This window comes from Mustela nivalis (assembly GCF_964662115.1).
Source record: "Mustela nivalis genome assembly, chromosome: 7".
NCBI classification, from domain to species: domain Eukaryota; kingdom Metazoa; phylum Chordata; class Mammalia; order Carnivora; family Mustelidae; genus Mustela; species Mustela nivalis.
In genome coordinates, this window is record NC_139026.1 from 119,092,418 (window position 1) to 119,111,788 (window position 19,371).

The window sequence follows — 19,371 nt, forward strand, 5'->3', positions numbered from 1 at the left end:
ATAAAGACTTTCAAAATAATCAAGGTAGAAAAGAAAAAAAAAAAAAAAAAAAAAGAAGAAGCGATCCTAAAGGACATATGGGATACCGTGGGACAAAATAAAATATGTATTAAGGGAATTGAAGAAGGAAGAAAAAACCAAGGGGTGTGGAATTTACTTAAAGAAATAATGACTGAAAATTTCCCAAATCTGAGGAGAAAAACAGACATACAAATTCAAATAACTTGAAGAACTCTAACTAGGAAAATATCTGAAGGTACTACCGTGAGATCAAACTGGCAAAAGTCACAGAGAATCTTGTCAACAACAAGAGAAATACAACTCATTACATAAAAGAAAGTTCTCATCAGATCATCAGCAGATTTCTATCCATTAAGATTATGGGCTACAAAGAAACAGGATGATATAGTCAATGCACTGAAAGAAAAACTGCCAAACACTGTATCTGGCAAAACTGCCCTTCTAATATGAAGGATAAATGAAGATTTTCCAAAAATCTGAATGGAATTAATCACCACTAGATCCTCCTTACAAGAAATCCTGAAGGGAGTCCTAAAAGTCCAAAAAGTTAAAGATAAAAAAACAATAAACATCAACACAAAACCATATGAAAATATAAAATTCCCTGGTAAAGATAAATATATCAACAAATACCTATAGTATTATAAATAGGTGAACAAATCACTTATAAATCTGGCACAGAAATTCTGTAAGATGAAAACTAACTATAAATTTAAATTAATGTCCATGCGATGTAAAAAGAGGTAATTTACGTCACAAGTAACATAAAATAGAAGAGGAAAGGATGTAAGTAGAGTTTTTTCCCCCAAAGATTTTATTTATTTATTTATTTGACATACAGAGAGCACAAAGAGGGAGAGCAGAAAAGGGAGAAGGTAGGTCCGCGCCAAGCTAGGAGCCTGATATGGGGCTTGATCCCAGGACCCTAGTATCATTACCTGAGCCAAAGGCAGACACTTAACGACTGAGCCACCCAGGTGCCCCAATAGTCAGTTTTTATAGGCAACTGAAGTTGTTATCAGTTTAAAATAGATTGCTATAATGTTAATAAGTTTTATATAATTGCAATGATAACCACAAAGGGAATATCTATAGAATATACACACAGGGAAATGAGAAGGGAATCAAAATATGTCATTTTAAAAAACAAAACAAAAACAAAATAAAACAAACAAAAAAACCACAAAAGATACCAAAAAGAAAAAGAAACAAAAACTTCAAAACAGAAAACATTAACAAAATGGCAATAGTAAGCCCTTCCTACCAGTAATTACAATAAATGTAAATGGATTAAACACACCAACAAAAAGACACAGACTGAATTCATTATTTTTCTTAAATATAATAAAAATATCCAACTATACACTGCCTATAACAAGCTCTCTTTAAATCTTGGGACTCAAAGAGGCTCAAAGTAAAAGTACAGAAGAAGACATTCCAAAGGGAAAGGAAAGCCAGGGTGGCCATTCTGGACAAAATAGAAATTAAGAGAAAACTATCAAAAAAAGAAAAAGAATACTATGTAATGATAAAAGGGTCAATTCACTAGGAAGATATAACAATTATAAATACACATGCATCTAACATTAAACCCCCCAAATATATGAAGCAAACACTAAAGAACTAAAAGGGAGAAACAGCAACACAGTAATAGTAGGATATTTCAATATCCCCAATTTCAGTTATAATAAGAACAATGAGAATATCAATTAGAAATAAAGGACTAAACAATACTGTAAAATAGACAGACATAACAAACATATACAAATACCCCACCCAACAACAGCAAAATACATGTTCTTCTCAGGCATACATAGAAAATTCTCCAAAGTAGACTACGTGTTAGGACACAAAACAAGTTTTAACAAATTTAAGATTGAAATCACACTAAGCATCTTTTCAAACACAATGGTGTAAAATTATAAATCAATAGCAGGAATAAAACAAAAAAAAATCTACAAATATGTGAAAATTAAACAACATGCTCTTCAATAATCCATAGGTCAAAGAAGAAATTATAATAGAATTTAGAAAATGCCTGAAGGTTAATGAAAACAAAAAACAAAATACCAAAACAATACTAGTGAGCAAAATCAGTACAAAATGTTTATGGTCATAAATGTTTACATTTAAAAATCACAAACCAACAATCTAACCTTTCACCAAAAGGAAGGACAACACAAAATTTTTAACCCAGAGTTTGCAAAAGAAAGGAGATAAATACTAGAGCAGAGATAAATGAAATAGAGGATAGAAATCAATGATACCAAGAGTAGTTTCTGAAAAGATAAACAAAGAAAAACATTTGGCTATATGAAGTATGAAAAAGAGAATATTCAATAACTAAAATTAGAAATGAAAGAGAGGGGTCCCTGAGTGGCTCAGTCATTAAGTATCTATCTTCAGCTCAGGTCATAATTCCAGGGTCCTGGGATTGAGCCCTGCATTAGGCTCCCTGCTCAGCGGGCAGTCTGCTTCTCCCTCTCCCACTGTCCCTGCTTGTATTCCCTATCACTCTCTCTCTGTCAAATAAATAAACAAAATCTTAAAAAAAAAAAAAAAGAAAAAGAAATGAAAGAGATATTACAATGATGTCCACTCCAATCAAAGACAAAGGATCATAAAAGACTACTGGATAACCTAGAAGAAATGGATAAATTCCTAGAAACATACAATCTACCAAGGCCAAACCACAAAAAAATAAAAAATCTGAACAGACCTGTAACTAGTAAGGAGATTGAGGCAGTAATCAAAAACCTACCAACAAAGAAAAGCCCAGAACTTCACTGGAGAATTTTATCACTTAAAAAAGAATTAACAGGGCACCTGGGTGGCTCAGTTAGTGACTGCCTTCAGCTCAGGTCATGATCCTGGAGTCCGGGAATCAAGTCCCACATCGGGTTCCCTGCTCAGCAGGGAGTCTGCTTCTCCCTCTGACCTTCTCCCCTCTCATGCTCTCTCTCTTGCTCTTTCTGTCAAGTAAATAGATAAGATCTTTTAAAAAAAGAAAAAAGAAAGAAAGAAAAGAAAAAGAAAAAGAATTAACACACTTCTCAAACTCTTCCAAAGAATCACAAAGGTGAAAATTCCAAAACCAACTCCATAAGGCCAGCATTATCGTGATACCAAAACAAAAAAGGCACAAGAAAACTACAGTCCAATATTCCTGATTAATACAAGTAAGTGATTTTATTATTTTTTATATTTTTCTTTTTAATAATATAATATATAAACATTCTATATTCTATATTATGCATAAATAATATAATTTAAATTTTATAATTTATAATTAATAAATTTATATTTATTTACATAAATATAAATTAAGGAATAATTAATATAAAATGGAAAAAACGATACAAAAATACTAGCAAAAAGAATTCAAAAGCACATTAAGGGACACCTGGGTGGCTCAGTCGGTTACACATTCAGCTCAGTCTCGGTATTAATGATCGTGAGTTCAAGCCTGGTGTTGGACTCCATGCTGGGCGTGAAGTCTACTTCATATTAAAAAAAAAAAAAAACACACACACACACATTAAAAGGATCACACAGTAAAACCAAAAAGGATTTATGTCTGGAACACAAGCCTGGCTCACTATTTGTAGTAACATGAAACAATATAATACACCACATAAGCAAAATGAAGAGCAAGAACCACAGGATCATCTCAACAGATGGAGGAAAAGCTTTTGTAAAAATCAACACTCCTTCCTGATTTTAAAAAACTCAATAAACTAAGAATAGAAGAAAACTAACTCAAAATAAAAATCCATATAAAAACGGGCCACAGCAAAGAGCATACTCACTGGGAAAAGATTGGTAGATTTTTCTCTAGTATCAAGAACAAGGCAAATCTGCCCATCTCACCAGCACTATTCAACATAGTACTGGAAGTTCCAGAGAAATTTAAAAAGAAAAAAATAATAAAGTCATACAAAACGGGAAAAAAAAAACCTGTCCCTGTCTGCAAATGACATGATCTCATATATAGGAAACCCTAAAGATTACACACAATACACACACATACACGCACCCACACACACTCACACAGTGTTAGAACTAAAAATTCAGCAAAATTGCAGGACACAAAATCAACACTCAAAAATCAGTTATATTTCTATATATTAACAGTGTCCAATCCAAAAATGAAAATTAAGAAAGCAATCTCATTTACTATAACATCAAAAATCTAAAAATATTTAGGAATAAACCTAACCAAGGAGGTGAAAGATATATACACAGAAAGCTAGAAAACACTGCTAAAAGAAATCAAAGATCCAAATAAATGGAAAGAACATCCATGCTCATGGATTCAAAGACTTAATATTGTTTTTTGTTTTTTTAAAGATTTTATTTATTTATTTGACAGAGAGATCACAAGTAGGCAGAGAGGCAGGAAGAGAGAGGATGAAGCAGGCTCTCCACGGAGCAGAGAGCCTGATGTGGGGCTCGATCCCAGAACCCTGGGATCAAGACCTGAGCCGAAGGCAGAGGTTTTAACCCACTGAGCCACCCAGGCACCCCAAGACTTAATATTGTTAAAAAGTTCATACTATCCAAAGTGATCTACAGATTCAATATAATTCCTATAGAAATGCCAATGGACTATTTTTCAGGAATAGAAAAAAACATACTAAAATACACATGGAATTTCAAGACATCCTGAATACCAAAATCATCTTGAAAAAGAAAAAGCTGGAGGCTTCAAATATCCTGATTTCAAAATATACTACAAAGCAACAGTAATAAAGAAAGCACTTTACTGGTATAAAGATATATACATACCTACACCTAAAACTGATATAGTTTATTATATCACAGTCCAATTACATCTCAATTTTCAAAAATTAAAATAAAAAATAATCTGAAACAAATGTAACATTGTGTCAATTACACTTCAATAAAAAATTAAAAATTTTAAATATAAAGAAACAATAGAACAAAACTGAAAGATCAGAAATAAACCTTTGCATATGGCAAAATAATTTTTGATAAGAGTACCGAGATAATGGGGAAAGTAGAATCTTCTCAACAAATACCACTGGGGAAACTGGATACAAACATGCAAAAAAATAAAATAAAATTGGACCCTTACACCACTTACACCGTTACAAAATTAACTCAGAGTAAACCCATGACCTACATATAAGATCTAAACCTATTACACGCCTAGAAGAGGACAGAATAAAAACTTCGGGACTTTGGATTTGACAATGGTTTCATGGGCATGACATCAAAAGCAAAGTTTAACAAAAGCAAAAATAAGTTAAGTGGGACTACATCAAACTAAAAAGTTACTGCATAGTCAAGGAAACAATCAACAACATGAAAAGGGCATTCTATGGAAAGAAAGAAAATACTGGCAAAGCATATACTTTATAAGGGATTAACATCCAAAAAATATACGGAACTAATACAACTCAAGAGTGGAAAAAAAATTTTTTAATGGGCAAAAGACATTTTTTTCCAAGGAAGACATACAAAGTGACCAACAGGAACATGAAAAGGTGCATCAACATCATCAGGGAAATGCAAATCAAAATCACAATGAAATACTACCTCACACCTGTTAGAATGGCTATTATCAAAAAGAGAAAACAACCGTTGACAAAGATTTGGAGAAAAGGGAATCGTGTGCACCATTGGTAGGAAGGGAAACTGGTACAGCAGCTACAGAAAACAGTATGAAGACTCTTCAATTATTTAAAAACAGAACTACCATATGATCTAGTGATCCCACTTCCAGACATATATCTAAAGAAAACAAAATTAGTGTCTCAAAGAAATACCTGCACTCCCATGTTCACTGCAGCTTTATTCACAATCACCAAGACATGGAAACAATCTAAGTATCCATGGATGGATGACTACATAAAGAAATTGTAATACACACACACACAGAGAAATATTATTCAGTTATAAAAAGAAGGAGGTCCTGTCGTTTGTGACAACATGGGTGAATCTGGAAAACCTTAAGTGAAATAGGCCAGACACAAAAATATAAATATTGCATGATCTCTCTTACCTGTGGATCTAGAAAGGAAGGAAGGAAGGGAGGGAGGAAAAGAGAAGGGGGGGAGAAAGAAGGGAAGAAAGAGACAGAGAGAGAAAAAAAGAGAGAAATAAAGAGAAGAAGCCCACCAAACTCATAGTAACACAGAGTAGAACAGTGGTTACCGGGGGCTCTGGTAAGGGGTCATAAGGAGTTACTGTTTAATGCATACAGTTTCAGTTTTGCAAGATGAAAAGAGTTCTGAGACCGATAGACATGATCATTGTACAATATTAATGTGTTTAATACCACTGAACTGTACACTTAAAAATGGTCAATATAGTAAGTTGTACAGTATGTGTATTTTGCCATAATAAAAAATTAGAAAATACATATATCAATGTACATATAAATGTATGCATACAGACATACACAGCAAGTGTGTGCATTTATATGTGTGTGTCTATGTGTATGTAATATATGTATGTGTGTGTATATACACACTCAGAGCACACTAGAAAACATGTTCTAAAATGTTAATGGTGCATATATACTAGATTTGAGATCGCAGGAAACTTTTTTTTTTTCCTATTCACTTTCCTCAATTTTAAATGTTCCACAATAATATGTTTACAATCAAGGGCACCTGGGTGACTCAGTCAGTTCTTGGTTTCGACTCAGGTCATGATCCCAGGGTTTTGAGATCCAGCCCCCAAGTCCGGCTCTGTGCTCAGTGGGTAGTCTGCTTAAGATTCTCTCTCCCTGGGCGCCTGGGTGGCTCAGTGGGTTAAGCCGCTGCCTTTGGCTCAGGTCATGATCCCAGGGTCCTGGGATCGAGTCCCGCATCGGGCTCTCTGCTCAGCAGGGAGCCTGCTTCCCTCTCTCTCTCTGCCTGCCTCTCTGTCTACTTGTAATCTCTGTCTGTCAAATAAACAAATAAAATCTTTAAAAAAAAAAAAAAAAAAAAAGATTCTCTCTCCCTGTCTCTCTTTCCCACCTCCGGCTCATGCATTCTCTCTCTCAAAATAAATAAGTCTTTAAAAAATAATAGTAATATTTACAATCAGATAAGACACAATAAATGCTATTTTGAAAAAATAAAAAAGTAATAAAAGTGTATTACCAAATAATATGTACAGTATTATCTCATTTTTTTCTAAATCTTTATAACTTTGGAAAATCAGGAAGGGAAAATAAAAATATGTTAACAATAGTTCGTTATCTTGGGGAAATAGGATTATGTTAATTTTTGTTTTCTTCTTTATGCATTTTTTTAAAATTTTCATTAATTATGACATATTACTTTTGTAATATATATTACCTTATTTGGATGGAACTGGAAGCTTAGCATAAGCTAAGCAAAATAAGTTAGAGAAAGACAAATACCATATGATTTCATTCATACACAGAATTTAAGAAACAAAATAGATGAACACAAGAGAAGGGAAGGAAAAATAATATAGAAACAGAGGAAGATAAACCCTAACAGACTCTTAACTATAGGAAACAAGCTTAAGGTTGCTGGAGGGGTGGTGAGTAGGGGGATGGGGACCCTGGGTGATGGGCATTAAGAAGGACACCTGATGTAATAAGCACTGGGTATTGTATGCAACTGATGAATCACTAAATTCTACCCCTGAAAGTAATAATACACTATATGTTAACTAAATTGGATTTAAATAAAAAATGCTTAAAAACACTAAAATATAAATATTAATACTATATTTTCATTTGTAAATATGAAAATACTAATGACTAAATGATGTACTTAAAGACCTAAATGCCTATGTTAAGAATAAAAAAATAAATAAGACTTTCTAATGTCTTTTATAACTCCTTAAGGCATGGTATCTAGACTAATACGGTTAAATGATTATCACATTCAAGTTCAAACAACCAACATAGCTTTAAATATTGTATTGCTGAAATTATTATTAATAACAATGATTTTAGTAAATTAATATAAAATTAATACAAAATGTTATCAACATTACTAATAACCAAAAACATTAAAATATTAAATATCTTATACTTGACATTTTACACAGAATACATACATTACGTTCTTCCTTAGCTGCTGCTTCCAACTGAGCTGCAAATTGTGAACAACATACCAAGAACGAATTCAGATCATCCCCAACCTTTTGAAAAGAATAACAAAACAAAATTATTTTTATTTCAGAATCCATATGCATCCCCATCTATATTATAGTATATCTTAATTATTTGGGAAAATATTTTTTGCCTATAATTTATGTCCCTTCAAACATATAACACAAGAAATCATACTCCAAATGTTCTACTACCAAATTCTCCCAGAAAGTGGAAGACAGTACGTTCTGGGGAGTGGCCTCTGAATGACATACATCCAGCTATGCCTCTTATTCTCCCCTGCACTGCTGCAGAGAATCAAGCATCCCAGATTTAGGCTCCTGAAATTTATGAGTACCCAAAAAAAGGAAGCCACTCTGTATATACCTTGGAAATATATCTCCTTGTTAGAAAATGAATGTTCACCATGACTTCTGAATATAAGTATACTTGCCAAGAGCTGTAGTCTTTTACCCTCATTCAATTGGCATATGAACACTTTGAGGAAAAAATAGTGACAGATGAAAATATCACAATGACTGAATCTTTTCTAGTAGAGCAGTGATTTGTAAATCAGAAACAACCTATGATAGACAAATCTCAGATGTTTATATACAGTTAGGATTCTCATATAATGTTCTCCATAAGGAATATGTTCATTCATCATCACATTTTAAAACATACTCACAGGCAGATACACTTTTTTTTGTCATGATAAAGACTTACACCCATATAGGAGAAGAGGAAAAACTGAATTAGTCATTCAAGAGACTGAGAAAATGAATGAACTAGGTTTCCTAAAAATAAATGTAAAATGAGACTATAAGCATACTTAGGGATTTTCTTCTACTCACATTCAGATGCCACAAATATAGAAAAGATGGTGATTGATTTGATCATGGTTGCAATTTAACAAAATAAAATCAATACAGCACAGCAGGGGAAGAAATGCATGGAAGCAATAATAATAATGGAACATGGAATTTAAGCTAGGTAAGACCACAAGGAGGATTTGGGACAGTAAAAGGCAGTAAAACCAATGGATTATAGTTCCAAATGAAATCAAAGAATTTTGGAGCCAGAATATTAAGTGGGAAAGATAAAAGGTAGTGACAAAAGATTAAGATGATTAAACTTAAATTATGGAAAAGTTATTGGTTATTTACAAAGAACAGAAGATATCACCTTGTTAGTTGCTGACAGAGGATAGAAGACAAGATCACTGGAGCAAAGAAATTCAACAAACTTAGATGCTGGATTATTTGCAAAGGTCATCTACGTGGATATCAAAATCATCAAAATTTATGACAACAATGTTGTGAGACAAGTATATAATAGTCTTATAATAGTATCACTTGTACTACTATAATAGTATGATAATGGTCATTATAATAGACCATTACATAATATTAGAACATATCATATATATCATACATATATAATAGGCCACATAGAATGATTTTCCCAAATTATTATTCTTTGCCTACTAACAGGACCTTAATTTTACTGAGGATGCCAATATGCATAGCTAGTAATAATAGTAAGGAGCATCTGGGTGGCTTGGTTAGTTAAGTGTCTGCCTTCAGCTCAGGTCATGATCCCAGGGTCCTGGAATCAAGCCCCGTGTTGGACCCCCTGCTCAAAGGGGAGCTTCTCCCTCTCCTTCTGCTTCTTCCTCTCTGCCTGCCCCACAACACTCATATTCAATCTCTCTCTCTCAAATAAATAAATAAAATCTATAAATGATAATAATAATAATAAATTTTCCAGCCTCCTTTAACAGTAAGGGTAGCCATGTGTCCCAATCAGGCCAATGAGACCAAAAAAATTATTGAGAAGGACTTCTAAAAAGATCTTCTTTTAAAATAATATTTTATTTATTTATTTGACAGAGACACACCAAGAGAGGAAACACAAGTAGGGGTGTGGGAGAGGGAGAAGCATGCTTCCTACAGAGCAGGGAGCCCAATGAGAGGCCCAATCCCAAGACCCTAGAGCCATGACCTGAGCTGAAGGCAGATACTTAACGACTAAGCCACCCAGGTGCCCCTAAAAAAGATCTTCAAAGGGAAGCTGAAATGCCTTTTACAATTATAATGTGAAAAGGTATGATAGTGTTTATTTTGGTGTTAACATCCAGAAAGAATGGGGCACCTGAGTGGCTCAGTCAGTTAAACCTCTGCCTTCAGCTTGGGTCATGGTCCTGGAGTCCTAGGATTGACCCCCTCTGCTCAGTGTGGGGTCTCTCCTCCCTCTCTCTTTGCTCCTCCCCTTGCTGTGCCCTCTTGCTCTCTATTTAAAAAAAAACAAAAAAACAAAAACAAAACAAAACAAACAAAAAAAAAAAAAACCATGAAAAATTAAACATCCAGAAAGGAAAAATACATAAAATTATATAATTATCATCCCTTTCCTTGAGGATACTGAAAAGTAGAGGATAGGATAAAAATCAAACAAACTGAATTCCATAGAAGAACACTTTACAGATTAGCAAAGAACAAAAGCCATATCCATATCTAAAAGGAGCATGGTGGAGACAGAAGAGCACTTGGTCTAGTATATGCAAAGTGTGCCAAGTCAAAAAGCAGGCCTACCACTGACAAACAGAATTTAGAGGATGAAGAAAAACCAGATGAGACCTTGTCAGCCATTTAGGCTAGCAGATACACTGGAATGAGAAATGCTCCCAAAGTAAATCACTCAACCCAACCATTTTTCTTCTGTCAACCCTTCCCCATCTGAATTTTGCCAAAAATGTGACAGAAAAAGAGGCCTACATTCCCTAGGAATGGTCAGAGTTAAGAAGTCTGACAATACCAATTTTGGTAAGGATGCATAGCCACTGGAACTCTCCTAGGGAGGTGGTAGGAACATAAAATGGTTTTGCCGTGTTGGGAAATAATTTGGCAATTCCTCATAAAATTAAACATACACTTAAAACTCATTACTCTTATTCCAAAGCAATTATCCAAGATGAATAAACACATACGTCCTCACAAAGATTTGCACACAAATGATCATTGAAACTTCATTCATATGGAGGGGCACCTACACCCCAATGTAGTGGCTCTTTCAGTTAAGCACCTACCTCGAGCTCAAGTCATAATCCCAGGGTTCCGGGACTGAACCCCACATCAGCCTCCCTATTCAGCAGGGAGTCTGCCTCTCTCTCTCTCCCTCTACCCTACTCATGCTCTCTCTCTCTCAAATAAATAAATAAAATCTTTTGGAAAAAAAAAAAAAAAGAAAGAAAGAAAGAAAAGCCAAAGGACCATGAAAAGGGGTGGTTAGCATAATCCAAAAATTTTTTGACAATACCTATCCTACTTGAGCCAAACACCAAGAAAAAAAACTCCAACACTACCCATTCTGTCAGTATAGCTGAAAAATAATGTGGCAGTGAAAACTGGCCCTCCAATTCCCCCATCAGAGTTGTGCTGGTGAAACCAAGTAGGGAACTGAACTCCCATTCCTATCTGGAAGTAGTAGTCATTACGAGTCAAAGATATATCTGCTCTCATCACTATTATTAAATATAATACTGGAAGCCAAAGCCAGCACAAGAAAAGGAAATAAAAATCATTCAGACTGGACAGAAGAAGTAAAACTGACTCTATTTGAGGACGATATAATTACCTATGTAAAAAATTCCAAGAAATCTATAAAAAACTAGAACAAAAAAGTACTTTCAACAAGATTGCAAGACACCAAATCAACATATAAAAATCAATCATTTCCTGGTGATTCACAGACCTGTACCCCTGGGGATAAAAATATATGTTTATAAAAAATAAAAATTTTTTTAAAAATGTAAAATTTTACACTCTAATTTAAAAATAAAAAAAATTTTAAAAATTTTAAAAAATCAATCATTTTTCTATATACTAGTAATAAATATGTGGAAACTAAAATTAAAAACAATGCCATTAAAAATCATTCCAAAAAGTGGGGCGCCTGGGTGGCTCAATGTGTTAAGCCTCTGCCTTTGGCTCGGGTCATCATCTCAAGGTGCTGAGATGGAGCCCCGCATCGGGCTCTCTGGTCAACAGGGAGCCTGCTTCCCCCCTCTCTCTCTGCCTGCCTCTCTGCCTACTTGTGATCTCTGTCTGTAAAATAAATAAAATCTTTAAAAAAAAATAATTCCAAAAACATGAAATACAAATCCATAAATATATCAAACCATGTATAGGATCTATATGATGAAAATTATAAAGTGGTCATAAAAGAAATCAAACAAGATCTAAATAAATGGAGAGACATACCATGTTCATGAATTGAAAGACACAACAATCTATGACATGGAGCCAAACTCAACCCCTAACTAAGAAAGGTAATTAAGTATTAAAATACAGGTGAATATTATTCAAGAAATATTACTAATAAAAGTAATTATTAAAATAGTTGAATATTATGAAATGTGTAAAAACATTCATCTCCTCAATAGACTATAGGAGATCCACATACTTAATCACCTTAATAGTTACATAACTTCAATATATACCAGAGATTTGCTAAAACTCAATTAACTTCTTAGTTTTTTTTAGCAAAATAGAAATAGGATACTTTCCTAACACAGCAAAAAATATACATCTCAAACCAACAAGTAACCAAATGTTTAAAAATTAAATAGAATAGGCATTAACAATAAAAGTGGGTTTAAAATATAGATATGTCTTAATTTAAGATAAGTGGTGGCAGAGAATAGAAAAATAAGTACTCTACTTTCAAGTTCCCTAACTGAATCATTTTCATGGATGGGGAATTCATTCTGAGAACATAAATGGAATCCAAAAGAAAATCTTAACCCTTCATAAGAAAGCTGATATCAGCTTTAATGATAACAGCTTTGATATCAGCTGTTAATGTCTCTACATTAGGATTACATATACTAACCGAAAAAGTTGATTCTTCACTTTCAGGCTTCACAACTAATTTTTCTCTATTTTGAATGTCAAATCCATAGGTTTCCTCCAAAGTAGAAACAATCTGTGAGTGAATCAAAACAAGTTAAGTATTTTTATAGTTTAAAATTATATTAAATGTAAAAAGACATTTAATCAAATATGTCAGGACTTTCTTAGAAGTAAGACTTATTTCTGCCAGTCCCATTTTTCATCTCACACCCCATTTCATATTACCATAAAGAAATTATGAGAAACGATCCTCAACTCTACTCCCTAGGAATGGAGAGAGTCCCTACAACTTCTGTTTCTATGGTGACAGGCAAGTAAGAGACTATGAATAGGTGAAGCATCGACTCCACTTATCACCAAAGTATTCCTCAAAATCTGACTGACTCAACTTCCTTCTTTGAAGAGAACTGGGCAAAACAGAAATGGAAACCAGAGAGCAATAACCTTTTAAAGGAAATTCTCTGAGCTAATGCCTCAAACTTTGAGGAAATTTATATTTTGGAAATTTGACAAGCTATATTCTTTTTATATTTGTACTGCTCCTCATTGTTCTCATTTGGTATTTGGTTAATTCACAATTCAATTCTGGATCATTGTGCAAAGAAGAACTCAGAGAAAAGGAAATTTTTTTTCCCCAATACTAAGAGTTAAAGATTCTAAAGTGCTGAGAAGAGTTAGCATAGCTGGATGAGACTCAGAAATGTCTATCATTAGAAAGATCTGCCTGCAAGGCTGGCATTGGACTGGAGTCTCAGCACTTGGATTTTAGCAGTGCTCCCATCATCTCTGATAACAGTGGCTCAATGTCCCTAACTTTTTTGCACAAACAATATGGTTCATGCTAAACATCTGCTTTCCTTCAGGGAGTCTGGAATTTTTGTACGTGCTAGGCAAAGTATCTACATGAGCAACCCCAGTAAAACTCTGAACACTGAGTCTCTAATGAACTTCTCCAGTAGACATTTCATATACGTCAAATGTATTTGTTGTTGGAGGAATTGGGCACATCCTGTGTGACTTTAAAGGAAGAGGAACCTTGGACCTAGTTTCCTCCAGACTTCACACCATAAGCCTTTTCCTTTTGTTAATTTTTGCTTTGTATCCTTTCACCATAATATATCTTAGCCATCAGTAGGGCTATATTTTGAGTTTAGTGCACCTTCCTAACAAATCACTAAGCCTGGCACTAGTAGTCATGGGAACCCCAAACACAGGGACCAACAAGTGTCTTACCATCTTCAGATGTTTGGTAATTTTCCTGATCAATTCATCTTCTGCTATTAACTCCTTTGTTTTATTTGATGGTATGGGCAAAGCATACCTTACAATGGATTCCCCTGTTGGTGGAGATCCTAAGACCATTGGTTCAAGTTTATCACGTACAAATTTTGCACTACGTTTTTCCTTCGGTTTAGGTGACAATGGTAAATTAAATAGTCCTTTTTGGTAGGTGAATTCTGGAACATTTGCCCATTTCTTACTAGAGGCTAACAGATGTTGCGCTGGCTTCATTTTGTTATTTTACTTCACTTCCAAATGATAGATGAAAAAATTGTATTCTTTCCTGAGGATAAAACATTAAGATTTCAGATTTAAAATTATGGCAGGATTATCAATTGCCATGAAGATGGTGAGTCACAAAATGAGCTCTACAGAATTATAAAATGAAGAATAACATTCCTAACAACAATTACCAACAAAAATTTAAAAATAAGCAAACAAAAAAAAAAAAACTGTAAGAAATCTTTATAGATGGTTGAAGGCTGATTTAGGTATGGGCATTTAGGATGGGACTGAACAGAAAGAGACAGTAGCAGGAATGAAAGAATTTCTTTAGAAAAGTTTAAAATTTTGTTCTTATCGTTCCCCCATTTTTTGAGGGAATAAATACCCTTTATCATTATTTCTTTTTTTAAAATTTTTTTTAATTTATTTATTTATTTATTTTCAGCATAACAGTATTCATTGCTTTTGTACCACACCCAGTGCTCCATGCAATCCATGCCCTCTCTAATACCCACCACCTGGTTCCCTCACTGCTTCAAACCCCTCAGATTGTTTTTCAGAGTCCATAATCTCTCATGGCTCACCTCCCCTTCCAATTTCCCCCAACTCCCTTCTCCTAACTCTCCTTGTCCTCCATGCTATTTGTTATGCTCCACAAATAAGTGAAACCATATGATAATTGACTCTCTCTGCTTGACTTATTTCACTCAGCATAATCTCTTCCAGTCACATCCATGTTGCTACAAAACTTGGGTACTCATTCTTTCTGATGGAGGCATCGTACTCCATAGTATATATGGACCACATCTTCCTTATCCATTCGTCCGTTGAAGGGCATCTTGGTTCTTTCCACAGTTTGGCAACCATGGCCATTGCTGCTATAAACATTGGGGTACAGATGGCCCTTCTTTTCACTACATCTCTATCTTTGGGGCAGATACCCAGTAGTGTAATTGCAGGGTCATAGGGAAGCTCTGTTTTTAATTTCTTGAGGAATCTCCACACTGTTCTCCAAAGTAGCTGCACCAACTTGCATTCCCACCAACAGTGTAAGAGGGTTCCCCTTTCTCCACATCCCCAACACATAGCCTACGCCCAGGGTATCAACAGAAAAATATCAAGATAGCACCAAAGTCAGGCTGAGAAAAAAGTACAGATTGGACAGGCCTTAGGTTTTCATTTTTCTACTCCTCTCTCCCTCCAAAGCTGATTAAAACTCATGAAAATGCTTTCTCTGTTTAAAAAAAAAAAAAAAAAAAAAAAAAAAACCTATATGCTTGACCATGGGAGTTGTCTCATAAAATTGACAAAATTAATATAGAATAGCATTTGTTCTCTATTGTCTGAAGCTCTCTACACTTAAATGTCTCATTGTTGTATGCTGAACTATGTCCCTAAAAAATATTTTCAAGTTCTAATACCTAGCACCTGTGAATATGACCATATTTGAAAATATAGTCTTTGAAGATGTCACCCAGTTAAGACAAGGTCATACTAGATTACAATGAGCTCTACATCCAATGACTGGTGTCATTCTAAGAAAGCCACACAAGGGCACCTGCATGGTGCAGTTGGTCAAGCATCTGACTTTTGGTTTTGGCTCAGGTCCTGATCTCATGGTTATGAGATCGAGCCCCTTGTCAGGTTCTTCACTCAGCACTGAGTCTACAGGGAACTCTCTCCTTCTCCCTCTGACCCTCCCCCTGAAGTCAGGCGTTCGCTCGCGCTCTCTCTCTCTCTCTCTCTCTCACACACACACACATAAATAAATAAATAAATCTTTAAAAAAAAAAGAAATCATGTAGAGACACCATAGATACACAGGGATAGAGGTCATGTAATGAAAGAGGCAGAGACTAGAGTAATGCAACTATAAGCTAGAATTTTAAAAAGTGCAAGCACCTTTGCTAGGAAGAAGCAAGGGAAATTCTTCCCTAAAACATTTAGAAGGAGCCTAGCACTGCAAACATCTTGATTTCAGACTCCTAGACTCCTCAACTGTGAGAATAAATTATAATTGTTTTAAGCCACTTACTTGGTGGTATTTTGTAATGGTAGGCCTGGGAAACAAATACACACGTATAATTTCCCTAAACTTGATGGGAGGGTCATAGACTGGGGCCTGGCTTTTTTTTTTTTTAATGACAATTTCATAATAGATTACCAGACAAGAGCAGCTGACACTCCCAAGAGCATATGAGCTCACAGGTGAAAATAACTTGGCACCTGAAAAATACGAGTTTTGCAAAAGAAAAATAACAAACTGGAGGGGGGAAAAAATTCCAGGGCCACCTGAATGCTTTAGTCAGAAGAACATGTAACTCTTGCTCTCAGGGTTGTAAGTTCCAGCCCCACATTGTATGTAGAGATTACTTAAATACATATATACATACATACATACAAACTTATAGAGGAACCAAAGATACACAAACACATACACACAGAGAATATTAGCAATATAAAACAGGTACACGGGGTATTTTTTTAAAGACCTGAGTAGAAATACTACAAATAAAAAATGTAAAAAGCAACATAACTGGTCACAGAATAATAGGGTTGAAGAATAAATTAGGAAAATGGAAGATCCAATTGAGGTGTTCAGCCAGAAAGCAGCAGAAAAGGATAAAGAAATAGAAATGAAAAATAAAATAAGAGATATGTAGAATAATATAAATGCTAAAAATCACATAATGGAAGATCCAGTGAGAAAGAAAATGTGGACAAGAAGAAATATTTGAAGAAATAATATAGATAAATTTCTCAGATTAAAGAGTAATGGAAACCAGATCAAAATTGTTCACAAAATACCAAAAAGTAAACAGATAACAAAACACAAACACAGAATGAAATTTAAGAACCTCAAAGAGAAAAATCTGAAAGATTTCAAAAAGAGCATATAACCAAAAAAGGAGGAACAACTGAATTTTCACCAGCTTTTAGTTAACATCTTTCCTCAAAGAATTCTATATCTTGTCTAAATTGCAAATTCTCTGGATGCAGAGGTTAGCTGAAGAATAAAAATGATGCAAATATTAGCAGCATTTATCACAAATTCTTGAACATGAATAAAGTGAAATGCACATCACCACCAGTAAGCATTAAGTGTTAATATCACCCACTGAAGGCACCCCAAAATCCTCAATTTCCAGAGTACCTCAAGCAGTCTATGTAGATAGTGCTTATGAGAATATCCAAGATTAAGCACTGTCTATATAGATAGTCTTCTTGAGGTACTCTGGAGACTAAACTCTAGGAAACAAACTGGGGATTGCTGAAGGGGAAGTGGGTGGGGGGATGGGGTAACTGGGTGATGGGCATTAAGGAGGACACTCGATGCAATGAGCACTGGGTGTTGTATGTAACTGATGCAACTGATGAACCACGAATTCTACTCCTGAAACTATACGTTAAATAATTGAATTTAAATAAATAATATTTTTTAAAAGAATTAATATCAGATTTTAAAGAATTGAAAAAATTAACAATCCTATGAAAAATGGGAAAATATAGGCCTGCATTTTTTGACAACATAATAAACACGATTAAATTTTTAGAGTAGTACCTACTCTAGAGTAGAGAGGGTCATCTAATAAATTTTAAGAGCCTGATATCATCCTGCTAGCACATTTCTATAAAATACAAATATTAACACCAAAAACCAGACTATTTAGGAAGTAAAATACAAAACCAAATAATAAATATTACAGAATACATTATGAATAAAATCAGTTTGAATAAGGTTTTTAAAAACTAAAATATTTTGGACACAATCCCTAAGGTCAACGATAGAAGGCATATAACAATTACTGATATAATTGTGGATTTCCAACCATATGTGAACATGTATTAGGATTTTAACCAATATATGACACAGCTGCAGAAGAATAGTACACACTTTTAAGAGCTCACCAAAATAATTAAATTAAAAAATATATTATATATATGTGTGTATATATATATAACAGGGATACAATGGCTCAAATACATATGAGAAAAGCTAAGCAAACAGAAAATCCTCAAAAACAAAAACTCTATAACATTTTGCACAACCTGTCAAGACATTTTTTTAATTTCACCATGAATGAAAGAACAAAAATATCTCCTAACAACACTGAAAATTTTTATTCCAGTCACAAACTATACAACTGATTTATTTTAGAAACACTGCAGTTAATTAAAAACATGGTTGCCAAACATAATTCATAGTCAAATAAGTATCGGGAAACATTATTTGATGCCATATCACTAAAACTTCATTTTGAAGAACACAATGCTCTTTTGGAAACCATTGATAGTAACAATAAACATATATATTATAGAACATAAGCCAAAGTCCCCTGTTGGAAAATACTCCCTCTTATATTTTTCCCATATTAATTGTTGCATAATGTTTTAAGTAAAGTTAATGTAGTGATACAGAAACAAAACTTCAACTCGGGAAACTTTTTGAAAAGCAACAAAAGAATTTGAACGAGGGGACTGGAGTCAAGATGGCAGAGAAGTAGCAGGCTGAGGCTACATCAGGTAGCAGGAGATCAGCTAGATAGCTTATCTAAACATTGCAAACACCTACAAATCCAATGGGATATCAAAGAGAAGAAGAACTGCAATTCTAGAAACAGAAAATCAACCGCTTTCTGAAAGGTAGGACTGCCGGAGAAGTGAATGCAAAACAACGGGAAGATAGACTGTGGGGGGAAGGGCTGGCTCCCGGCAAGCAGTGGAGCAATGGAGCACAAAAATGGGACTTTTAAAATCTGTTCCGCTGAGGGACATCACTCCAGAGGCTAAACCGGGGTGAAGCCCACGCGGGGTCAGCGTGGCCCCAGGTCCTGCAAGATCACA

General features: G+C 34.4%; 1 protein-coding gene across 1 annotated transcript in view; it reads right to left on the minus strand.

The window, feature by feature from the left end:
• Positions 1 to 19,371, minus strand: part of CCDC7 (coiled-coil domain containing 7) — a 431,686-nt gene that overhangs the window by 403,988 nt on the left and 8,327 nt on the right. Inside the window, exons 3-5 of the mRNA XM_082742485.1 lie at positions 14,254 to 14,583; positions 13,001 to 13,093; positions 8,074 to 8,157 (exon numbers count right to left, since the gene is read on the minus strand). Of these exons, the coding sequence (XP_082598611.1) occupies positions 8,074 to 8,157; positions 13,001 to 13,093; positions 14,254 to 14,532 (456 nt within the window). The 5' untranslated portion in view covers positions 14,533 to 14,583. The remainder of the gene's footprint in view (positions 1 to 8,073; positions 8,158 to 13,000; positions 13,094 to 14,253; positions 14,584 to 19,371) is intronic.